Source organism: Boleophthalmus pectinirostris, unplaced genomic scaffold (genome assembly GCF_026225935.1).
Source record: "Boleophthalmus pectinirostris isolate CB_2022bp ecotype Guang Dong unplaced genomic scaffold, ASM2622593v1 HiC_scaffold_13, whole genome shotgun sequence".
Lineage (NCBI taxonomy): Eukaryota > Metazoa > Chordata > Actinopteri > Gobiiformes > Gobiidae > Boleophthalmus > Boleophthalmus pectinirostris.
Window position 1 is genome coordinate 9858773 of NW_026571036.1, and position 24643 is coordinate 9883415.

Sequence of the window (24643 nt, forward strand, 5' to 3'; positions counted from 1 at the left end):
CACTTCCCTTAACTCTAGTGTCGGGTGTTACTTGCATTTCAGAAGGGGATAATTCTGTCTCTATTTCGGTCTCATTTGGGGACATGTTCTGCTCTTGTGGGACATTATTATTGTTCTCCTCTGGTGGTTTTGTATCTGTTTGTATAGACTGCGAGACTGGGGATGATGTAATATTGCTTGGATCTTTACTGCCCTCCTTTAGAAAGCTCAACAGATGGTCCACATCATAGCTTTGAAATTTATCAAATCCAGTATCAAAACAGACAAAATCTGTTTCCTGAAAAAAAAAGGCACAAGTTGTGGATAGGTGTTTCTCCACATGAAACAATTTTTATGTCCTTAAAGCTTCTGTTTATCAATTTAACATTTGAACTAGTGAATTTTAACATGCTACACATTACTGAAAGGCTAAAAGTTTTGAAATGTAGTCTGAAGGTGCATTATCTTAACATTAACTTTACTTTTGTTATCATATTATGGAACAATCAGTTCTTTACAACATACCAACTCTAATTCTGTCAAGAAAAAGGTGCTTAAGCTTATGTGTGTTTGATCCCTACCTCAGCTGGAACTTCAAATTCTTTGTCTGTATAAATGTGGTTTATTGCTAGTAGATCTTTAGGGAAATAGCCAAAGCTACTTCCAACCTAAAACAGAAAACATTAAAAACAAATCATTATTACATAGCCTATAACTTGCATGTTAAAACAGTTAAATTCACACAGCAGATACTCACACTTCCAGCCCACATGTCTGCCCTTCTGCCAGCCAGTTTGTAGTAAACATAAATTGTTTCTGATTTCTTAAAAGAAAGAAATCTACAATCTGGTCCACGGAAATCATCCAAGGCTTTGCCACGGACCAACAGCACTATGGGAAACACAAAACATGACCTTTAAATAATGGCTAATTTTATTTTGTCAATTTAGTTTTTTATTGTGTGTAAACCCTCTATAATAACGCATCAATAAATTACAAAAGAGTCCAACATAATCTCAGATAGTTGTGTGCAAAAATATTGAAATATGTATATATCGTATCGTATAATGCGATATACTGTACTGATATCATGGGCTGCTGTATCGATATATCACCAAGAGTATTTTGTATTTTGTAATTTGTTACAGCGCTACAGTTTTGTAGCTTGTTTAGTGGAAGGAAACTCTTTTATGGAACATATTTGACATTTTCACAGTTTTTTTATGATTAAAATGTGCGTGTGTTTCATATTCACTTCACACAAGAAGTGGTTTAACAAAGACATTTAGTATCACAGCCATAATTTAAACATTATTTTTATTGAATGGTATTGAATCGATTTGAAATATAGTATGGAATTGAAAGCACACTGTACTGAGATATGTATCGTATCGGCAAATTCTTAATAATACTCAGCCCATTTGTTTCTTTATCAGAAAATGCAAAGGGAATTGGCTGAACCAAACCTTCACTGCAGGCTGTTTGCTCAAATCAAGGTAAATCTGAACATGTATACATTTATTTGTTTTGGCATATACAGAAGTTTTAGTAGAATCTAACCCAATTAATTTTAAAATGTGGTGGTATGTATGTTTTTTTGACGTTTTGAGTTAAGAAATATTGAGAATGGATTTGTAAAATGTCAAAAAAAAATGTCTATATTGTTGTCAGCTGTTATAATGTGTGGCATTAGATAGTTATAGTAAAGTAGTAGTTGCCTGAGTAGACACATTTCCAGTTTTAGCAGTATTTTCAGTACTTTTTCGTGAATAGTACTTTTTTCAGAACGTGTTATTCCAAGTTCCAATCAAAGTTTATTTTGTATAGCATATTTTATCTCTCAAATTGTTTTAACCATGGAAATCTCTAAGTTAGAATAGTTTCATTGCCTTAAGAGAAGAGTTTTCCAATGCAGACTGTAAGCAGAAGAGGTGAATAATGAAAAACAATGGAGGTAACCAGTATGACCTCAGCAAAGGTAAACAATTGTCAGATGGGGTCAAACTGGGGGGTTGTATAGCTAATTGTGGCTAACGCTAGCTTGGGGCAGCATAGAAAGATTACAGGCCGAAAATGCCAGGCAACCGGCCAACACAATATGCGCGTAAAATGCCCCCAAGACAAGTAAATATTGCCAATAAAACACTGGCAGCATCCATCCAAGCATCACAGAAGTAAACAGCATCATTGCCACGACAAAGGTTGAATCAGCACGCGATTATCGATCAGTAAAAGCTGAAAAGATAAGGGTTTATGGCTAGCTCTTGGAGAGATGGGGAGATGCATCCTGGTGGAAGTCTGGGAAGAGCCAAACTTACTGCTGCATTCCTCGTCCGCGCATCGCTTCAAGTCAGAGAATCGCTTTTCCAAGGCCGCTGTTGATATAAAATTAAATAAAAGTAATAAAAATCCGTTTTGGTAGATGTATTTTGCTGCCATGTTGGCACTTGTGTGTGTGTGTGAATGTTGATTGGGCTGCTGTAGTGTAGTGGAGAAGTGGAGAGCAGGGGAGGGAGACACGTCAGCACGCGGCCTATTCACGAAGCTTTGGGCGTAGAGGCGGACACACTTCACTGTTAACGCAAAAACACGAACTGTCAAAATGATAGGTGGATCACATTTTCAAAAGTTAAAACTGAGACACCCCCGATTTGTGGTGGTTTGTAATAATACAAGTGTAAAACGAGCGCGCAATTAAGGAAAATTGTTATGCACTAGGTTCATTTATGGCAAACATGAGTCACTTTGGCCCCTTTTACTTACTATTTTTCAGCATCTTTTCTGCATTGTACCTAAACAAATTACAATTTATCCCTCTCTTTACTGTTGGCAGGTATAAAATTGGTCAAAAATAGGAACACCTGAGACATTTCTTGTATAAAACAAATGGGACAAATCAATGGTTTTGGGTAAATCTGCTGGAACAGGGAACACAGGGCTCAAAATTGGGACTGTCCCGGGTAAATAGAGACGTCTGGTCACCATACCTAATGAAGATCTAATTTACGTCGAAAAATATCGACATTTATAATCAAATATTGGGTGATAGCTCGTGAAACTAATGGATAATCGATTGCCTTATTTTATTTTTATTTTTTATCTTTTTTATCTTTTTATTTTATTTTAACACATGAAAAAGAATTGTATGCCATCCATTTTCTTGAAAAAAATATAAAAATAAATAAAATAAACAAATAAAATTATATTATCTTTCGCAAGATGTGTCTACGTGTGCATTTTATTTTGACAAGTTCCAAATGTCCCGCCTTTTCCGTTTCTTTTAACCAATCACAATGCAGCATCACTCTCACTTCCGTGTTGTGGACTGCACATGTTTATAAGTACCGCTCAGAAATCTATCTTAAAATAAATATTCAAGTCAAATATTTTTTTAGGATGTAAGGATATACTGGTTTTGGTTGTTTTATGATATTTTTTGTTGAAAAGGTTGTTTAGCCAAGTTGAAATTGTGAATACAGGGAGCATCTTCTGCCAACTAAGGAGTAAAATCGATGCAAAAAGGCAAGTAGCGCATTCGTTCTTTTATGTATTTGCAAGAAAATGTCGTTAAATCTCTTAAAATATTGTTTAGTACGGTCAATGCGTACTATGGAACTTTTTTCGAGGCTCCACCAGAGATGTTATTACTCAGTCTTAGTCTTCACAGTCTTTTTAATTAAATACAAGACTGTGAAAGGCATTTCTGTATAGAGTGACTCAAAGGTCCTGTTGGTTTATCACTTGTGGTCATACTAGCTCTTATTTATTTATGTACTATGGAGGATTTGTGTGGTGCTTATGTTGCTGTTTTGTCTTGTCTTTGTGGTAAAGCATGTGATCCCCTGTCCCAAGACAAATTTCTCCCGTAAAGGATTATCTTGTCTTCTTATCTTAGCCTGCAAGATTCCACAGTATGGCATTAAATTATCTATGTGTGCTTTCATTATCAATTACAGGTGTTTTATTGCTAAACAAATAACAGAGCTCCATCTAAGACAAGCAGGTGGCAGTCCTTCCAAAAGAAAAGTAGTGCTCTTTAACAATCTTTATATCTGATTGTACATGACTGTTTTTCTAGGTTAGAAATTCAACAAATCTACTGTGAAGTCACCATGGATGACATTTATAATGAACTCCAAAGGCTGGAACCAGAACCAGAAAGTGACTCTTTTTCTGTAGACTCCACTGCATCCACAAAGAAGGCAAAACTACCGCTACCAAAAAGTACTTCGCTAAAGAGTGAGTAGCAAATCCATCATACAACGATTTATCCTTAATACGTTTACCCATGTTTATTTTATGTTTCTTATTGTAGAGAAACATGAAACTGGATTCCACGAGAGCACAAGGTTGTGTCTGGAGCAGATCAGAGAAGCAATGTTGCACCACAGATGGGAGGAAGCTGCAGAGTACATGGCATACTTTCAGCAAATATTAGAAGACAATACTCATAATAGAGAAGTGCAGCATAAAGAGGTAGGATCAGCCTCTCCTGTTGATACTTTGCAGTGCATTGTGTCACTGATGTAGCTGTTCAGCAGTTACAACTAGGCCTGTAACGATAACAGATTTTGCTGGACGATTAATTGACCAAGAATTTATTGCGATAAACGATAATATTGACATTTTAAGATCATTTTCAACTAATATAATGACTGTGGAATAAAAATGCAAATACACCTTTTCAAAGATGCATAAACTTGACTTTCTAAAGAACATTTATCATAGGAACGACAAGACAACCAAAAACAACAGACTAACAGATTGTGTTAAAACAAAGATCAGATTAAAGTATAACTTGAGTTAACAAAGCTTCAGATAGACCAGTTCTTCTAGTTAGCTTTACCCTCCAGGGAACATTGATGATATTAGTTGCAAAGAGTATCTTCTGTGCCATTTCCATTCTCTTGTCCTACACCTGCTGACTTTAAAGCTGCACTATGTAACCTTTCTGACAGAGGGTCTAGTACTTGCTTACACAGCGTGGCATTAAACATACCTGTTTTTCATGTTTAAAAATACCTTGGAAAAGATGCATTCTTACTGTGAATGGGGTCACCTCTTCACAGATTTGACCTCAAACTTGGCCTCTACTTGAAGATAGATGGAGCAAAACTGTGTGATATTCTAGGAAAAGCAGTATGGTCACGATTTTTATATTTTCCACCTTGAAGGCACTCAAAGCACTTTACATCAAGGAACCACTCACCTATTCACAACCACCTGCCCACGAACACAATCATCATCATCATCCTTATTCCGAACTCATGGCCCTTTTTTAAAATAGACAAGGACAGTGACATTACAAAACAATAAACATTTATGTTTTTAAAAGACAACAATACCAGTGTCTCCACATACTGGACTGATATTTTATTGCACCGGATCTCAAATTTGTGAGTGACATTATTATTTCATTGTTTGATTTGTTCAGTCTGAAGATAAAACTGTACATTAAAATTCTGAGCGCAGTTACCAAGTGTTCACTCGTGCAGTAACAAACATTTCAGTTGCACCCGTCCATCGTGGCCTCCTCAAAAGCACCCATAAAGCGTCATTGTAGGCCACCTGCAGTCTTTGCCAACTGTCTTTTTTATAATTAGTCCAAAAGTGAGCTGTGTACAACGGTGTACAATATGATTTAAACAATAGCAACTTTATATCATTTGTACAAGAACCAAACTTACGCATAAGAGTATTTGCCTGAGCATAGAGCTATATACACTATATCATCATCACAATGACAGCATTCATCTGTGGGAGCTGGAATTGCTCTATCTGGCCGCTCCACCAATGATGTTTTATGTCGAGAACCAGATTCGAACCACCAACCTTCGGATCAGAGGACAAACACATCTCTCATGTCTGATCAGAAAAGTTTTTGCCTCAACTCTCTGTTTATATGTGTGTTATGTAACTGTCTTGCAGCTAATTTGGAGAATGGGCATTGAGATTCTTCACCATCACCCAAACTCAAAACTGGAGGATTACAACAACATTTATGATCGTATTAAACACTCCGGAGTAAAGCAGTATTTGAAGGTACATTGTCTTTAGTTATTAAATTATTATTTAGATTTTAAATACAATTAGTAAACTAAGAGAGTCTGTGTAAAATGTTTCAGGTGTGTTTGGAGCAGTCGTTTCACCTGCTTCTGTTGGGTCATCTCCAAGAGGCCAAGAACACATTGTCTGTTGCAGAGACTTGGAGATATGGAAAAGAGACCACAGCTCAGATTAAAAGAACTACACTGATCAAGGCTTATAGGAGTCTGCTGGACTATTTCATCTGGTGTGAGAAAAAAGCAGGAACTTCCACCAAAGGTACTCAATGTATTCATTCAGTGTTACTAGTACTTTTAATTTTGTGAGAAGTACTATTACTGATTCTTGTAGTCAGGGATGTAAGTAACTAATTTCAAATACTCACATTAACGTAAATAAGTAGATGCATTGTGTAATTGTACTTTTGATTAGATTCTAGTATACAATTTGCATTAGTTAATTTTAAAATCATAGGAGTTACTGAGTACAGCAAGTCCATGGCTGTTTCACTTACATCTATATGCCACAGACTATATAAGACTCATTTCTATACCTACAAATATTTATAATTTGACTTCCTGGTTAGACACTGGCAGCAAATATGACAGAGGTAATTTCAGTTCTGTTACCTCACAATCATACTGTAAACAAAAGCCAGAACTTGTTTAAATGACACAATAGTTAGGAATAGACAAATAAAGATAAATGACAACACCTGCAATTGCACCACATGGGGGGAGCTCGGATGCCTCAGTGTTCCCCCGGAGGAGCTGTAGGAAGTGTCCGGGGTGGAGGAAGTGTTAGGGGTGAAGGAAGTCTGGGAGTCCCTGCATAGATTTCTGCCCCTGCGACCCAGCCCCGGATAAGCAGAAGAAAATGTATGGATGAACCTGCAATTGTCCCTACATTTTGGATGTCCATAGGGCGCTCTGGATTATAAGGCGCACTGTCATAGAATGGTCTGTTTTCAAACTTTTTCACAAATAAACTGCACTGGACTTCAAACGAAACACAACAGTTCGATGGTTCAGTGGGACTTTGTTTGGCACGTTCATGGTGGCTCTGGGCTTTGTTCAGTTGTGGCGTGTAGGGAGGGTGCTGTCTGGGACCGCTGGATTGTTGGCGTGTTCACAGTGACTCAGTTGTTCAGTTGTGGCACATTGCACTCGCTTTTTCGGTTCGTTCCTCTGTTCCGTTCCTCGTCTGCGTGGAGTGATGAGTGTGGCTGTGGGTGTTTTTCGCTGCACGGTCTCTGTCTGCTCCGTGTGTGTTTGCGTGCGCTGTGGGTGGTGTGGCTTTGTAGTTCACTGAAGTCATGATGGGACACCCGAGTGGATTCGTGTATAGGGCACTCTGGATTGCGGGGCGCCTAGTCATTTTTTGATGGGGTTGGAGGCTTATGAGCGCGGCCTGTGGTGCGGAAAATACGGTAGTTAGTTTTTAGAACTCTCCACTAGGCTACTTCTTGTATTTTTGTACTATAACCTTTTTTCCCCCACAAACTGTCACTTAACTTATGTAAAACTACGATAAATAATTACTACTGGAACTATCCCAGCAAATCAAGTCAAAGATAAAAACCTCATATGCTCTTAAAGTTTTGCATAAGGGAGGAATCTAAAGTACTTTAAGTTGTATTTTTCATGCTTACTTTTTACTTTTACTTAAATTCATGTAACACTATTAATCAAGTACAACTTTTCAGTACTCTTTCCATCTCTGCTTCTAGTAAGACATTAATGTGAACATTTAGGATAGCACGTGATATCACAGTGCCCCCTGCTGACATCTGTAAGAATCTACACATTGCTTCACTGGGAACGATTGAGCATTTGGATTTAAATGAATGAGTGTATGTATACGTTATAATATATTTATATATATTTAATTTTTTTTCCAGATTTTGCACAAAATGCTGCGACTCAATCCATGCACATCTATTTCCGTCAGGCTTCAGTGAATTTGAAGGAAATTTTTAAAAACCCTGGCGTGTGGGATCCCTTTATATTGAGCTATGTCGAGGTAAGAGAGCGGTACTTTTTAACATTCATATCGCTTAAGTGTATGTCATAAATCTGAAATCAACAATACTGTATAGCAGCAGAACTGACAACAAGAACTTCAACTTCAAGATTACACATGCAGGACAATATAGGATTACTCAAGCATGCATGAATCAATCAAAAAAAAAGTCTATAAAAGTCATCGTTTTTTATCCTGGTATGTTGTCTAATTCCTGTGTGTACAATAATTTCCCAGATGTTGGAGTTTTACGATGACCAGGAGGAGGCTCTGAGGGTCCTGGAAGAGTACGCCTATGACAACTCCTTCCCTCCGAATCCAAACGCACATGTCTATCTGTACCAATATCTGAAGAGACACGACGCAACAACCAAGAAGCTCCTCAAAGTGCTCAAAGTACTACACTCTTATTCACCAGTACTATAAGGCTGCAAGTAACTGACTTATTATTTTAGCAGTGGGCGATTTGGACAATTATTTCTATTTTACATTCACATTTTTTAATACATTTATATTTAGAGAAGATTTCTGAATTAAGTTTGTTATTGATAAAAATGATGATGAACATTCTCTGGGGGTGTGAACTGTCGGCACTGCTCTGTCCGAGGCTCTGTTACTCGAGTTACACTTAAATATGAGCCTTGTATTAACACAATCTAGGCGTAAATCTGATTGAATCTTCAACAGGTGATCTGATTTGTACTGGTAAGCAAGTCTCTCTCTAGTAAAATTACAGTCACACACTAGTTAGCATTGGCCAACCGTTTTTTAATTGGTCACTCTCACCTTTTTGTTGAAAATCTAACACCTAAATAGACAAACTTTATTGATCCACAAGGGAAATTATTTGGACACAGTAGCTCACACATCACAATATAATTATTCTAAATTCTGAAGAAATAGCAAAAAAGGTAGCAAGAGACAGGTCAAATAAGGCATAATTATATGAGAAAACGTTTTTGTTTACATCCGGCTTTTCCGCACGTGCGCAGTGACTGGTAGACAAAAAGCCGTGGGGCCGCTCATTTGTGTTGACAGTTGCGTTGCTTATGTCTGTCATGAGATAACCCGTCTTATTTTGAAGTAGATTTTGCATTTAATTGTTTTGACATGACTTCAACATCTTACTCTAAGTCCCCAAATGTTGAGGATTAGAAACATTACTTTGAAAAGTTAAAACTCGCCGATAATTGTTGACTATGTTAACTTGTTGATACGGACGCTTTTTGGCTGCCGCCGCGGACATGACGTCATTGTGTTTTCTCCTATATAAATGTAAAAGTCAAAATAAAATAAGAAAATAATTAATAAAAATATCAAATCTCAGTTATATACAAGAGGTCATAGAAAGACAGTGCAACAATGATACGATGACTGACAGGACACAGGGTTTTAGGACCATGAACCGTGTCAATGATTACAAACTCCTGAAAATTTGTTGTTTAAATCCATTGTTGTCCATTTGAGTTTTTTTAGTTTTCAAATAATCAAATTAATTATTTGCCAGCGTATGCTAATGTCTGCATTGTGTCACCATCGTAACTGCTGAACATTTCACCGTGGACATACATGCAGAACCCCACAAGGCTGAGGTCCATTTGTATCCAAGTATCCATTTTTGACAATTTCATTTACGAATGTCTTTGTGTTTCTTGAAAAAAGTCTTTGTCTTTCTGGTTTAGAAGGTATATAGCCCAGTTAACATTTACGATTATTAAGAAACAATTTAGATTATTAGTCAAATAGTCACATTCGCATTAATTGCTGCAGCCATACATTATTAATTTGATTAGTTTTATTTAGAGCTTGTGCCAAGAGAGAAGCAATAATCATACACATACTACATATACAATGTAAACAACAGAAAAGCAGAAGAAAAAGAACTTACATTAACCCACCCCTATTCATTACATAGTTTCAAATTTCAAAAAATAATGGTTGCTTATGTACATTGACTTTACAAAAATTTACATATAGCAAAATAAATGACATACTATACATACTAATTATAATTTTAACCCAATTTCAATTTTCTTTTGATTATGATTCCTGATAATTCTGAAGATTTATTTGTAATATTAATCCTGTTTATTTTCTGGTTTAGATTCTCCATGCCTTAGTCCCAAGCCATTCCCTGATGACTGAGTACTGCTCTCTTCTGCTTGAGTCAGGTAAAACTCAGATCCTGGTTACGCAAGTGATGCGTTGTAACATTTTGCTCTTGGCGAGACACGCAATTTCCAGTGTCTCAGAGCGGACATTCGTTCATTTAAGATGGAGCTTTCTACCATGCTATAATGTTCCCTCATTGAAAACATGCCTGAAGTGGTTTTATGTCATCCAGGCATGTTTGAGTAATCTAGTGATCTCTCCTGGGCCCTATTCAAACCTTCCTTAGGGTTAGCTGTGAGATTGTGTCAAAGACTAAGCCCACAAACCTGCGTCATCCACGCTCCCTCAAGGCCATTTACAAAAACATGATACAAAACTGTACACAGCACCTTCACAAATCTGATGGTGCAGTAGTTTCATTATTAGGATTTACACTGATTGTGTTGTGATAGCGCTCTGAAGGGGGGGTGGCTTAGTATGGAGGGAAAAGGGAGTTTTAGAGCATCAAAAACAAAACAAACAACAACAAAAATCGATAAAATATGTTATGTGTGATCAATTAATACCCCACAGAAGTGTAATACCCTCTCTTTAATTAATAAAAAAAAAAAATTATATTAATAAAATCAACATTGTTCATTGTTTTGTGTTTGTAGGCAAAACAAGGAAGGCTTTGGAAGTCACTGTGGACATGCTGGACTACGCTTGCTGGAGGAACAACCTGGAAATCTGGAAGACTCTAAAATCAATCATTGAAAAACTACAATCAGAGTAATCCCAATAATATTTATAATATACCTCCTGAGTAGTGTTGTTACAATTTCAAACTTTATTTCAATACTAAGGAGTAGATTCAATACTCAATATCGATTCCTATACCAGAGGTGACAATAAAAAACACTCTTTAGACAGTAGAACAGACAGGTCAAACTCAGGCCTGGGAGGCAAGTTTGGCCCGGGATATAATTATATTTGGTCCGCAAGATCACATGAAATAGTATTAGAGCTGCCCACCGGCTACAGATGGGCTATAGAGACATTATTTACTAAAATTTTTGTTATTATTTTATATTTTGCTTGTTCTGGATTCAATGTTTAAGCAAAACTATTATTAAACATTTATTTAAATAAGAAAAGGTTTAACATTACACATCTCGAAAGAAGAGAAAACATGCAAATGTTGTTCAGATTTTTCAATAAATATTTAGTTTGGCCCACGACCTAGTCACAGTTTTTGATTTTAGCCCTCTGTAAATTTGAGTTTGACACCCCTGCAGTAGAATGCCATTTTTAACCATAAATAATAGTACTTTCTTTTATAATGCCATGTGGTTTTATATCTGTGTAATCCCTCAGTGGTGTAGGCAGGTTCCATGGGTTTTAAGATCATTCTAAAACTATTCAGAAAAGGTTAATTTCTGTCCTTGTGAATGTAACTTTTTTGTATCGATACTTGCCCAAATTAATATCGAGTTTCAACACTAGAAGTATCTGATTTTTGATACTTTTAACAAACCTACTGCTGTGTTCTTGTGCATATTGATGTTGCTTATGTGTCTCTGTGTTGTGTCTCAAACAGAGAGGACTTTGAAGACACTGTATCTGAAGTGATGTTTGGGAGGATGGACTGGTGGCCCGCTCTGCACTTCACCATTTTCCACGCTGCCCAGGACCAGAGAGAAAACCCCGAGCTGCGCAGAGTCAAGGCCCCCCTGGCTAAAGTGCTGTGCCCTGGTCAGTGCAGTGTGGGCTTATGAGGGGGGTGGTTATGCACATGACGTTTGTAATGATGTGCTGCTGTTTCACAGGTCTGACTCTGAGGTACTGTGACATGGAGGAAGCCACGAGAGAGATACAAACTACACAGAGGAAGTTTACAAGAATATCTGTGACCAATTCCCGATGAGTCTGAAAGAGTGAAGATAAGTAAGAAGAGTCCTCAAAGCTGCTTAGACTCAGGGGAGGGACAACATGCAAACTTCACCTGCACAGCCTGGGGTGTGTGCGAACCACTGCACATTTTATTTATGTTTTAGAGCAGTGGTCCAAAACCTTTTTTGCGCCACGGACCAGTTTTATGTTCGATACTGTCAATGCAGCCTGTTTTGGTCCTGGTTTAGTCTTGGTTTTTGACCTGGTTTAGACCTTGTTTAGTCCTGGTTTTAGACCTTGTTTAGTCCTGGTTTTAGACCTGGTTTAGTTCTTGTTTAGTCCTGGTTTTAGTTCTGGTTTAGAGGGGCGGGAAACACGGGAGGAGGCACAATTTGCACGAGGTTCGCACTTTCGCTGCCCGGTACCAAATGACCCACAGCCCGGTACCGGCCTCTGACCCGGGTGTTAGGGGCCCCTTCTTCTTCTTCTTCTTCCTCATTTGTATTGGAATGTCCATCCTTTTTGGCCTCTGGAGTATTAGGATTGACCACCATGTGGTGCTATTGTTTAGTGATTGTGATATTTGTAAATGAACATAAAACAAGAATGGAGATTCATTGAAACATTATATTGTTTCAGAAACTGCATGTATATATATATTTTTTGTCATAAAATACTTTCAATGATCTGTATAGTAGTTTTCTTTCTCACTTTTTTTTTTTTACAACAATAATAAGGTTGTCTGTGGTTTACACATACTGAACTTCCTGAGTCAAGTGAATAATTGTAGCTGACAAAATAAATGTTCATACAATTGGTCAAAGAGGATGGGTCCAGAAAAAATCAGAAATAGTAATAAAAACAGACACAAACTACACAAACAGTCTCTCCTGGCCCAAGGCAGTGCACAGGCATTTGAACACACAATTAAAATACCTCTATGTTTAGGATGAAGACTGAAAGTTGTTTTAGTCCACAGAGTTTCAGGGGGCTAATTATTTTTAAATGTAAGTTTAAGTAAAGAACCACATGCATATTTGAAATCCATTCGTTGTTTCAGATCACTGTGGACTGGACCTTAATGACCCGGTAACATCTGCGCAGGTGATTAGACCCATGAAAAAGTCCCAAGTCCTGATTTTGAAAAAGGTCAGAGCCAGGACTCCTTTAGAACGCAGTGACCCCTCCCTCTTGAGTTTCGCTGGCTGTGCGCTCGGAGAATTACAATTTTTAAACGTGCACAGAATTCCCAGATCGCTCCAGCAGCTGTGGTGGAGCTGTGACAGGGAATTGGCTTCTATAATGACTGTATGAAAAATGAACTTAATGTATGTTGCTTTATTTCCAAATGTAGATTGAAATAACTTCCTAAATGTTGTACAAAAATAAGTCCTGCCATGAACAATATTTTAACACGCTTTGAATCCTGGGCTTGGTTCAAATATTGATTGACATATAATAATAATACATTTATTTATATTGCACTTTATATTTCAAGGAACTTTCAAAGAGTTACAGCACTTTTACATGATAATTAAGATAAAATAAGATCATCCTTTATTGTATCGCATGGAAGAAATTTGTCTTGGGACAGGGGATCACATGCTTTATCAAAAGACGGCACAACACAACAACAAAAGGATCATAAAAACATCCACAGATTAATTCAGTTCAATCTTTATTAAGAACACAAAATATCTGGTTCATAGTATAAAAAAAAAAGAGTAAGAATTAAAAAAAAACAAAAAACTGCCATATGTACTTGTAAGTTGCCAATGTTTTTGCTTTGTCTGGAATGTTCCATGGTATGACTTTAGGCATATAGGGGCGACACAGATCTGAATAGTAATGTAGCTTAGTGCTGTAACCTGCTTGTCTCCCTTGTGATAGACAGGTTGAGTCTATACTGAGTCTATAGGAGCTTGGAGTAGAGCCGCTGCTCCTCCACGTCGAGAGGAGCAGCTGAGGTGGCTCGGGCATCTGGGAGGTGTTCTGGGCTCATCGCTTCTGGGCTTTAGAGAAGATCCAGGACATGCTGGAGGGACTATGTCTCTCGGCTGGCCTGGGAATGCTTTGGGGTCCCCCTGGAGGAACTGGAGGAAGTGTCTGGGGTGCTTAGACTGCTCCCCCCGCAACCCGGCCCCAGATAAGCGAAAGAAAATGGATGGATGACTGGATAGTCTATACTGTGGAACATTTTAGATGAAGAAATAACGTTTCCATGGAGACATCAGGTGGTGGACCTTGGACCAGAAATGTTACACAGTGCACCTTTTAGTTTATTATTTACAATTTAATGTAATTTAACTCCTTTTTTCCCACACTTTTTGCTACTGAACTGATGTAAAACTATGATAAATACTGACCACAGGTACTATCTTATGTACATTAAAGGTGCATTGTGTAACTTTTCTGGTAGAGGTAAACCTTTGGATCTTCATGGAAACCAAACCAGACCAAGTTCCAGGTCAGATCTGTGGAGAGGCAACCCTGCTCACAGTCAGAATGCCTGTTTTTCTAGGTGTTTTTGAGCTATAAAACCACATTTTGTAATTGAATAAATGTAAAGTAGAGCTGTTTAAAGTCACACTGTGGAACATTCCAGGCAGAGCTTCTACTGTAAGTCTATAATTGATATACTTTAGTGAACAGTCTGACAGGAGGCTGGTTGAGGCTGCAGGCAAAAAGACTTGAGGGAGAAACCGATGCCAAAAATATCCCGGGCTTTCGTTAACACTGCTCAGTTCAAAGTGACACCAGCGGATCTTTGTTCTCTGCTGCAGCTGCAAAAATACTGCTTCTGATCATGTCTGTAGACTCTGGGCACAAGATAAGATTTGTCACTTAGCAGGAATCGAAACACAGCGAGTCCTGAGCTAAATTATAATGCGTGTACTAGTAGTAGGATGTTAAAGATGCATTAGTGTTAAAGGGCCCGCTATTTTCACTATTTTCTGATCTATGTTTTAATGTTGTTTCCTCATGACAAACCTGGAGTTGTGTTTTGTTTCATTCACACATTTATCACACAAACTCTGCATATTTAGGCTGAGTTCTTCTCTCAGACTGAAAACACTCAGTTCCACCTTGTGATGTCATGCTTTAATACAGGAAGTGCTCCATTGTGTTTTTAAACTCCACACACTTTCACTGGAATTATTTGGATAGTTTCAGTCCTGGAATTATCTTTACTGAACAAAAGGTAAAAGGTATCTGTTATCCTGAAAACTGCTGCTTGATGACATCACGAGGTGGAAGAGAGTATTTTCAACTTTGGAGGTGTAGACACACTGATAACAATGTGTTTTTTATTTATGGACATATCTGTAATAAAGTACGGAGTAAAATGCAGCAAAGTACTGATCTACTTTGCTACTTTTTACTCCGTACTTTCTAAATCTATACTACTACTCAGTACTACAATACTACTACTCAGAGGTGGGGACTTGCAAGTTGTGTCTTGGACTCGAGTCAGATTTGAGTCACTATTTTTATGACTGTAGACTTGACTTGATAAAATGGACAAAGACTTGGGATTTGACTTAGACTTGAAGATTAGTAACTTGGGACTTTACTCAGACTAAAGGCCTGTGACTTGAGAAGACTTGATGCTTCTCCTAAAAAATACGTTTTTTGAAAATACTTTTCTCTTTACAGTTGATAAATGTGATGCTTAATTTTACAGGAACAAACTAGAACATGTCCCTCCCACTTCTGTTTGTTATTTTGGATGGAACTGAAGTACTGTGATGTGGTATCCTCAAATGTACTACAGTAAAATACAATACAATACAGTAAAACAGAGGGAACTGCAAAGAACATTATCCTTCCATTTCAGTGCAGACTACATGAGAAAATAACTTTTTAACTTTCTTTTCTGATCATAATAATTCACACTAAGATCTTGTTAAGACATTTAAAAAGGAAAAAATTGCATTTCTACAGCTCTTAAATACTCATATATAAACATACCATGACTTTTTAAGTACAGTTATGTTTAAAATATATATAAATTGCAAAATCCTTACTTGAAATGACTTGAAGCTCAAAGCAGATGACTTGGACTTGACTTGGACTCATGGGCCAGTGACTCGAGACTCGACTTGGACCTGCCTGTATTTGACTTCGGACGTGACTCGGACTTGAGGTCAAAGACTTGAGATTTACTTGAGTCTTGCAAAACAACGTCTTGGTCCCTCTGCTGCTACTGCTACTACTACAACTACTACTACTAGCCTGCTGCTCATACAAGCGAGATGGGAGAAGTGTTTTGGCCAAGGGCACAACAGAAGCATGCAATCAGGCTTTTTAGACATATGTACCACCAGATATGTACCGCCATCTGCCCAGCAACTACAAGACTACAACTACTTATTAGTATTTGAATTAAAAGGCAGATATTACACTATTTTCTAATCTGTTATAATGTTGTTTCCTCATCACAAACAGACCTGGGATTGTGTTTTGTTTCATTCGTACAAGTTTAGCACTCAAAACCTGAATATGTATTGAGTTCTTCTCTCAAACTGTTCCATCATACATCGTCACTAGAATAATTTGGATGATTTCAGCTCTGGAATTGCCAATCTCTACTGAACTAAAGGTAAAATGTACGTGTCAACTTGAAAACTACCACTACATGACATCACAAGGTGGAACGGAGCATTTTGAGCTTTAGAGATATAGACAGATTCATAATAAAGAGTTACTCAGATGTGTAAATGAAACAAAACACAACTCCAGGTCTGTTATGGATGATTTATTGTGACTTGAAACTCACAAGAATCAATTTTGCGCAATGCAGAACCTCTAAATCAAAGTGTTACATCAAAAAGAATTGTACTATTTTGTTATTTTAAAAAGCACTATAATAAAAAAACAAATCTTGGCTTGGACAGAACCAGTTTATTTCGGACCAGTTGGAGGTAGGCTGCTGGAGCGTGCAGAGATAGCAGACCAGAGCGGACTGTTATGTAATGTAGTGCAGAGGGCTCCAGGCTGCTGTGCTCACCTGAGGCCAGCTAACTCAATGTGTCTGCTGTGTGTTTGGTGAGATAAGTGACAAATCAAACCGGAGTGACTTTGCTACCAGCTGCTTTCCAACAAGGTGAAGTGAAACAGTGAACCTACCGTGCATAGGGAAGTGGTGATAATGAAATTTCAAGGTCCTGTATTATAAAAAATTGACGATTGTGAGGTTTAATTCAAGTTATAATGTTGTTTTCTCATCAAAAACATATCGGGTATTGTGTTTTGTTTCATTCACACATGCTTTTTTTATTCACACATGCCACCTTATTATAAAAATGGGGTAATGTGTTATGTGTTATGTGTCATATCAATCTGAGCTACCCGTCAAATTGAGCTGTTACAGTTTAAATGCCGTCAATCTGAGCTCCCGAGACAGAAGTGGAGTAACAAGTAACATTTTAAAATTGTATTGGTTTTATTGTACTTTTTGACCAGTTATTTGATCATATAAGCAAAGACATGTCCGTATTAGATTCACTAGTTAGATTTCATATTTGATTTTATCGTTATCATTTTCATTACATCATATTTTATTTTGTTTCCATGTGTCGAAAACATTGTAACTTTGTTTAGAAAGGCACTGTATAAATAAAATATCACTATATTATAATAGTTAATTCACACTGTAGCCTATGATATTTATTTAATATAAAGATTTTAGTTTTTCCAGTCATTTCTTTCTCTTATATAGTGGGAGCCTTATTTGATAGAAGCTGTAGGCCTATCGAAATAAGCTACCTCTACCCAAATTGATATAAATGAGTGAATAATGGTGATTCTATTGATAAAATGACCTGTCGACATGTGCTTCCTTTAGTCGCAGCCCTATTTGAGCAGAATACGACTGTCAAAATGAACTACGCATATTCACATAACAAATGAGTTTAAATTTTATATAACTAAGGTATAAAGTCTGAAACCCCTTGTTGCTAATCCAAAGAAATATGTTGTAAAATTGGGGAGGTTTGGCTTTACTGGGTCTATACAACTGTACATGGAAAAACATAAAGTAGGTTATTTCGACGAGGTAATATGAATCGATAGACGTCACTGTCGATTTAGGCTGCGGGTAGCTCATTTCGACAGGGCAGCCCATTTTGACAGAACACCGGCTCATTCTCAATAGGAAGTGAGCATGGACGCACTTCCGACTCCATCAACTCTGGCTCCACTTCACTTAGTATTGAAAAAGTGTAACTACTCTCTTTGTAACTACTGCTTTGAGTCTCCTCATTTTGATCTTAAAATGTTCATATTAACCCATTCTACATTATCCTGGTGTTTTTGTTTTGCTATGAAAAATATTCTAGGAGGGTGCTGTCTGTATTGACCCGCTGCAGGGTGCCCTCGAAAGAATCAGCCAGATGTTTGTAATGATGTGCATTATTAGGCTTCCACAGTTCTGGCAGAAGTTTGTGTGTGGTTCTGCAGGAGACAAACTGATAAAAATGTACAATAATAATACATGGAGATAATAGACAAACTCACCCACACACTACCGACGATGAAAAAATAACCTCGAACTGGGTCCTATCTAAATACACAAACAAAAGCTCACAGTCCGACTCAATGAACCCCGATACCTGTCCCCAGCCCTGCAAGACGGGGCCACATAGGAGAGGAGCCAGAGTCCGATTGGCTACTGCGTGTAGTTTCAGTCTCCATGCAGAAACATCGAAGGATGCGAAGGCCTTTTTAAGACTCTATTTTATCTGTAAATCAAGTATAAACATAATAACAGACAAATCAGGAGCCTTCTTCTCCTGAGGTCAGGCCCTAATAGTGTTTGAAACAGGTTTGATTGACAGATTTGCTAGGGCCCGCTCCCTGTCAAACCAGCAGTGCAGACGGGAAGGGTTGTTACTTTCAACAGCCTCACTCCGAATCAGCTCTTTGATTGCTCTGATACTCGTGGTCGGGATTGCAAATATGGAACTCGGCTCCAAATTCACCCATATAACTGCTAACCTCTATGAGCTTCATTTGACTGGAGCTGAACCATAGACTGTATAAATTGACACAGCAAACCCACTAGCCACCGTGTTCTACATAGGACATGAGCATGGCTGCACTTCTGGCTCCATCGACTCTGGCTCCAATTTACTATGTACTGAAAAACAGTCTCCCGTTTCTCTGCAACTGCTGCAATGAAACTTGTCATTTTGGTCTTAAAATGTTCACACTCTACATAATCCTTTTGTCCCTAAATCAATTCCTATTCCTAATATGGAGCTTGGGTCCAAATTCACGCCTGTACCTGACAGTCTCAGTGAGCTTCATTTGACTGGAGCTGATCCTATGGGTGACGTCACACTCCTTCATGCTGGACATACACTGTGCGATATTTTTCAACCATTTCACTCAGTCCCAGCTCAAACTGTATGACCAAATCGCAGGGTTTAAAGTTCACAGCTTACGATTCATGTTCTCACACTGTACGATACGATGCTGCGAAAAACCCTCACGATACATAACCCTGGTCGCTTTGGGCCGTTCCGCATTTCAGTTTTCTGCAGCAAGTGACTGGAACCACCTTCAACAGACTTTAAAACTTTAAAACTTAGTTTGTTCTGTCGACTTTTAGAAACTTTAATCTGCAATTTTATGTCTCTATTCACTGTTTCATGTTATAGTTGATGTGTAAGTGTTGGTAAAATGGTAAAATATTGAATAAATAAATAAAAATAAAAACGAGAGGCGACTGGATTTTAAACAGGTTTGATATTCTTGCGACCCATGAGTGCTGATCGGGAGCTGGTCATAAGGTATTTATCAGTTCTCAATATCCTAGGTATACTACACAAAGCATGACACGCTATTAAGCCAAAAGTCGGCACTATCCCAAAAACAGACGCATGAGTGAAAAATCGCACAGTACAGGCCCGGCTTTAGTCCACTTCTTTATTCAGTCTAGGTTCCAGAAGCTGTGATTGATTGATTGATTTCAAGCAAAGTGCAAGAAAACCTCAGAGTTTACCATCAGCTTGTTTAATCTTTATTTATTAAATTAATGTTAACCATAATTTTAAATCACCAAAACAAAAAAAAAATGCATTTCAAACCCAAATTTTAGAAGATTTTACTACTACTACTGCAATTACTCTTCCAGATTTATCCTGTAGAGGGCGCCAGTTAGTTACCATCATGAACTACCCCTTGCTCTCCTGTCCATTTTACACAGATCCCTTTTCTTTTTTTTCTTTTTTTAAAATGATTGAACAATGTATAAGAGCAGACATTTTCATTACATGATCTCATAATTCATGTTGTGGGTGTGTATAATGACTATATGATGTAAACATATAATTGTACCTCTGTATTCTTTCTTCCTGATAGTTTACTAAAGGCTGAGGATAATACATGTTTACATGGCTTTAAACAGCTCAGCACAGGGAGATGATAAAGATGACATCATGGTCCCACTCCGCGCATCCAAATCCATAGAGACGTGCGCTTGGGTTGGTAGTTCTATTCCCATCACAAGTGTGGTTGAACTTTCTGTCATGTGAAACATTTTCACATATTTTTTTCATTTAAGATATACTTATTTGTTTAAAGTTTGACATTCGCTTTTGCAGCAGTCCTCATTCCATTCATATCACTCTGAAATCCATTAATATTGTTGTTTTTTCCCGATAAAATGCACCACTGTGATTTTGTAACGCATTAAATGGCCCGTATTACGCTTTTTTCTGACCTCTGTTAATGCTGTTTTCTCATCAAAAACAAACCTGGGATTGTGTTTTGATTAATTCACACATGTTTAACACACAAACCCTGCGTATTTAGGCTGAGTTCTTCTCTCAAATGTCATCTGGTCATTCAGGAAGTGCTCCATTATGTTTTTAAACTCCCTATACCTTCACTAGAATCATTTGGATGATTTCAAATCTGGAAAACTAATTTTAAAAAGCGATAAAAGGTAGCTGTTAACTTGAAAACTACCACCTCATGACATCACAAGGTGGAAGAGAGTAGTTTTTGCATTGGAGAAGTAAACAAAACACAACTCCAGGTATGTTTTTGAAGAGGTAGCAACATTCTAACATTGCTTTAAGCTCCCAAGTGTCAATTTTGGCACTTTAAATTGAATGAATGAAAAGTTTGGGAACCACTGCAATCGATGAGTGATTCAGATTTAGGCCTGTAATTGTATGGATAGGTTCGGTTAGGTTGCTTTGTTCGCACCCAGGTACATTTGTTTTGCAGATTTGAGAGGCAGGTCCAACATTTTATATTTGATTCATCCACATTATGTGCAATAAACACGTATAAAAACACAATTACTAAATAAAATGTTACAGTGCTCCAGTACAGAATGGTTTTGTTCCATAAACAATTAGTTAAATTCATCCTTCACACTTGGCTAAAATCACAATAAATATGAAATATATGAAAACACAGGATAAATAGATTACAATTTATTCATAAGTACAATAGCAGCTGGAACGAAGCTTCTTTTAAAATGATTCATTCTAGATCTTGGGACTAAAAGTGTCTAACCAGAGGAAAGCAGCTGAAACTCTGAGTTTAGTGGCTGTTGCAGGTCTTTTAAATACTCTGGGACATCCTTTATAAGTGTCTTGAGTCCACAGTGAGTCCAGGCGGCTCTGAGGATGGACAATCTCCTATTCGCCCATTTAACAAACTGATTCAGGGAGTTCTTGTTTTTAAAAGAGACGCTCCCAAACAATGAGACCAGTGAAAACATTAAAACGGATATATATGCAAATGCAAATACTGGTTATTTTACAAAAGTTGAAGTTGTGAGCCATGTTATAATGTTGTTACCTCATCAGAAACATACCTGGAGTTGTGTTTTGTCTACTTCTCTAAAGCAAAAACTACTCTGTTCCTCCTTTTTCAAAGTAGCAACTACCTTTTACCTCTTTTTTTAGTAGTTTTCCAGTTCTGAAATCATCCAGTGGCATTTAAAAACACAATGGAAGACTTCCTGTATTACCACATGAACGTAGGTAGAGCGTTTTCTGTTTGAGAGAACAAATCAGCCTTTTGTTTCATTCACATGTTGGCGTAAGCCTGTATTATTAGTCTGTCTACATCTCCAAAGCTCAAAATACTCTGTTCCTCCTTGTGATGTCATGTAGTGGCAATTTTCAAGTTAACAGCAAGCTACATTTCATCTTTAGTTTAGTAAAGATGGTCAATTCAAGTGCTGAAATCAAAATCAAATGACTCTAGTGAAGGTATATGGAGTAAAAACACTTCAGGAATGACCCCGTGACATCTCAAGTGTGTGTTTTAAAAGTGTTTTGAAAGAAGAACTCCACCTAAATATGCAGGATATGTGTGTTAAACTTGTGTGAATGAATCAAAACACAACTCCAGTCATGATTTTGATGAGAAAGCAGCATTATAACATCAGAAAATAACCTAAAACAGGAGCTTAAATGACAGCATGCTGACTGGACAGGGCCTCCTAGTTGTTAGTCAGTACAGTTATCAGTACATTTTGTCATATAGCTATTTCGAAATGTTTGCACGCTATACTCTGATAACTGTATATGACTGGACCACACATCCAGTCATCTTTGAAAATAACCATTGCTTCAGCGGGATGACGAAGCAGCAAGTGTACAGAACTGATCAGCAGATACATGATCACATACAACGCAAACGTCCAAAATTAGCCGTTCCTTTATGATTTCAAATTCACTTTTATTTATATTTTGCTATGACTACACGATGCACCAAGGAGGGCTCCAGTAGCAAAGTGGTTTATAAACAGATAGTCAGATGCCGAGGCTGTTCAAATATAAAACATCATATGATATTAGCGGAACTAAACCTGTCCAGTTCTGCTCAGAGATAAGGTTAAAGAAAGAAGATTATAAAAAGATGAGTAATCACGACATTAGAACCCCTATAGTTTAAAACTGAGCTGAAGACAGGTTGAATTTGCTGTTGGACTTTATGGTTAATATCTCTGTAATTACTGTGCATATCCACAAAAAACTTTACAGGGTCCATATTGTGCAATTTTCTGATCTACAGTGTGTTATAGTAATGTTGTTTCCTCCTCACAAACATACCTGGAGTTGTGTTTTGTTTCATTAGACCAATCACACTGGTCTTTATACCCCTAGACTCCACCTCTCCTCCGCACTTACATTGGTCCTTTAGTCCTCCAGGTACTGCCCAGTCTATCAGGTCTACTGAAAATGTGCTTGTAGGTGTTTAATTTCACTTTAAATCTGATTTAAAAAGTTTGTGGAGCCAATTCCTAACAAATAATAATAAGGTACAACATTTATGGATCATAAGTTTGAATATTTATTTCAAAAATATGGCTGGTGCCACCTAGTGCCTTTGCTCAATTGTATTTCTCCCCAGCGACCAGGTCAGGAATCAGAATACACTAGACGATTCGCAAAAAACCCAGAAGTGCGAGTTCGGGCATTTGCCAATTAGCGAAGAGACATACATTCTGTGTTGGCAACAATTCCCGAGATCGAGGATTTAAAGCTGGAACAAAGAGAATGTTTGGTGAATTTTGTCAAGGGGAAAGACGTTATTGCCCTTCTTCTTAAGGGATTTGGGAAAAGCTTAATATACCAGTTAGCCCCTTTAGCGGCACATTACATACGCCACGACCAAATAGCAGCGATTGGTTAAATTAAAAAAAGTACCTGCCTACTGTCGAGCGAACCAATTCCAACACTGCGAGGTCAGACGGTTTCTACTAAGTGAAACCGGCTGATGAATCATAATTGTGTTAGGCCCCGTACTCCAAAATTATCACCGTTATCACCATATTCTCCTGCGTTCACTTTTTGTGCAAAACACAGACACATTTTTGATGGATTCAACTAATCTCATATCAATTTGAAATCCAAGCTCGCTGTGTCTCCTCTCCATCTCCAAACGGGACAGTGTATGGGCCCACAGCTTATGTTTACATTTTTGGACCATTAGCTCAACAATATTTTCTTGTTGCTACGGTGACGGTGCGGATGAGTCAGTCCCAGACAAGGCCCAGAGGCTCAGAGCAGGCCTGCTCAGACCCTCACATCCAACTGTTATGGTCAGGAGTAAACCAGACTGCAGCAGGAATCTATCGCTGGACTGGTTTTACAACTGTATAAAGAAGTATAAATCTGTTTCACAGGGTACATAAACATGGACCTTGTTCCACAGGGTACACAAACTAAATGATTTAATTATATTAGTCCAAAATAATATTGATGTGTTCACATGATATCACAACACTGTAGAATCCTATAGTTTAACACTGAGCTGGAGGACGGGTCACAGTTCTTTGGTGGAATTTGCGTGTTTATAATTATTAATCTCCAATGATGTAGCTGTTGTCACTTTAAAAAACTTTAAGCCATAAATGTAAAAAAGCAACTTTTGGAAGCAAATCCCTGATAAATAATGATAAGAGTCAACATTTATGGATTATGGTTATTTATGGAATATTTATATATAACAATGTAACAGTACACTTAAGTAACAGTACTCTTGTTTGAGTAGTACTCTTCCCACTGTAGTTTTGTAGTTTTGTGTTTACTCTAGCTTTAGCTTTAGACTCTTCTCAGAGCTCCACAAATGAACAGTC

At 37.7% G+C, this 24643-nt stretch overlaps 1 protein-coding gene across 1 annotated transcript; it reads left to right on the forward strand.

Annotated features, from left to right (window-relative positions):
- Nucleotides 1–3282: 3282 nt before the first annotated feature.
- On the forward strand, nucleotides 3283–12673 carry taf1a (TATA box binding protein (TBP)-associated factor, RNA polymerase I, A). Its single transcript, XM_020929347.2, has 11 exons — nucleotides 3283–3501; nucleotides 4058–4218; nucleotides 4295–4455; nucleotides 5908–6021; nucleotides 6105–6303; nucleotides 7925–8046; nucleotides 8284–8442; nucleotides 10151–10217; nucleotides 10815–10929; nucleotides 11738–11892; nucleotides 11967–12673. Exons 2-11 carry the CDS (start codon nucleotides 4092–4094, stop codon nucleotides 12062–12064), a joined length of 1317 nt encoding a protein of 438 aa, XP_020785006.1. The 5' UTR covers nucleotides 3283–3501; nucleotides 4058–4091; the 3' UTR covers nucleotides 12065–12673.
- Nucleotides 12674–24643: the final 11970 nt, after the last annotated feature.

What these genes read in the sequence shown, in the direction of transcription:
- taf1a (XM_020929347.2), top strand. Translation starts at nt 4,092, where the DNA reads ATGGATGACATTTATAATGAACTCCAAAGGCTGGAACCAGAACCAGAA. An exon ending in AGCTCCTCAAAGTGCTCAAA is followed by an intron (nt 8,443 to 10,150) that starts GTACTACACTCT and finishes TTTCTGGTTTAG; the next exon opens with ATTCTCCATGCCTTAGTCCC. An exon ending in CTCTCTTCTGCTTGAGTCAG is followed by an intron (nt 10,218 to 10,814) that starts GTAAAACTCAGA and finishes TTGTGTTTGTAG; the next exon opens with GCAAAACAAGGAAGGCTTTG.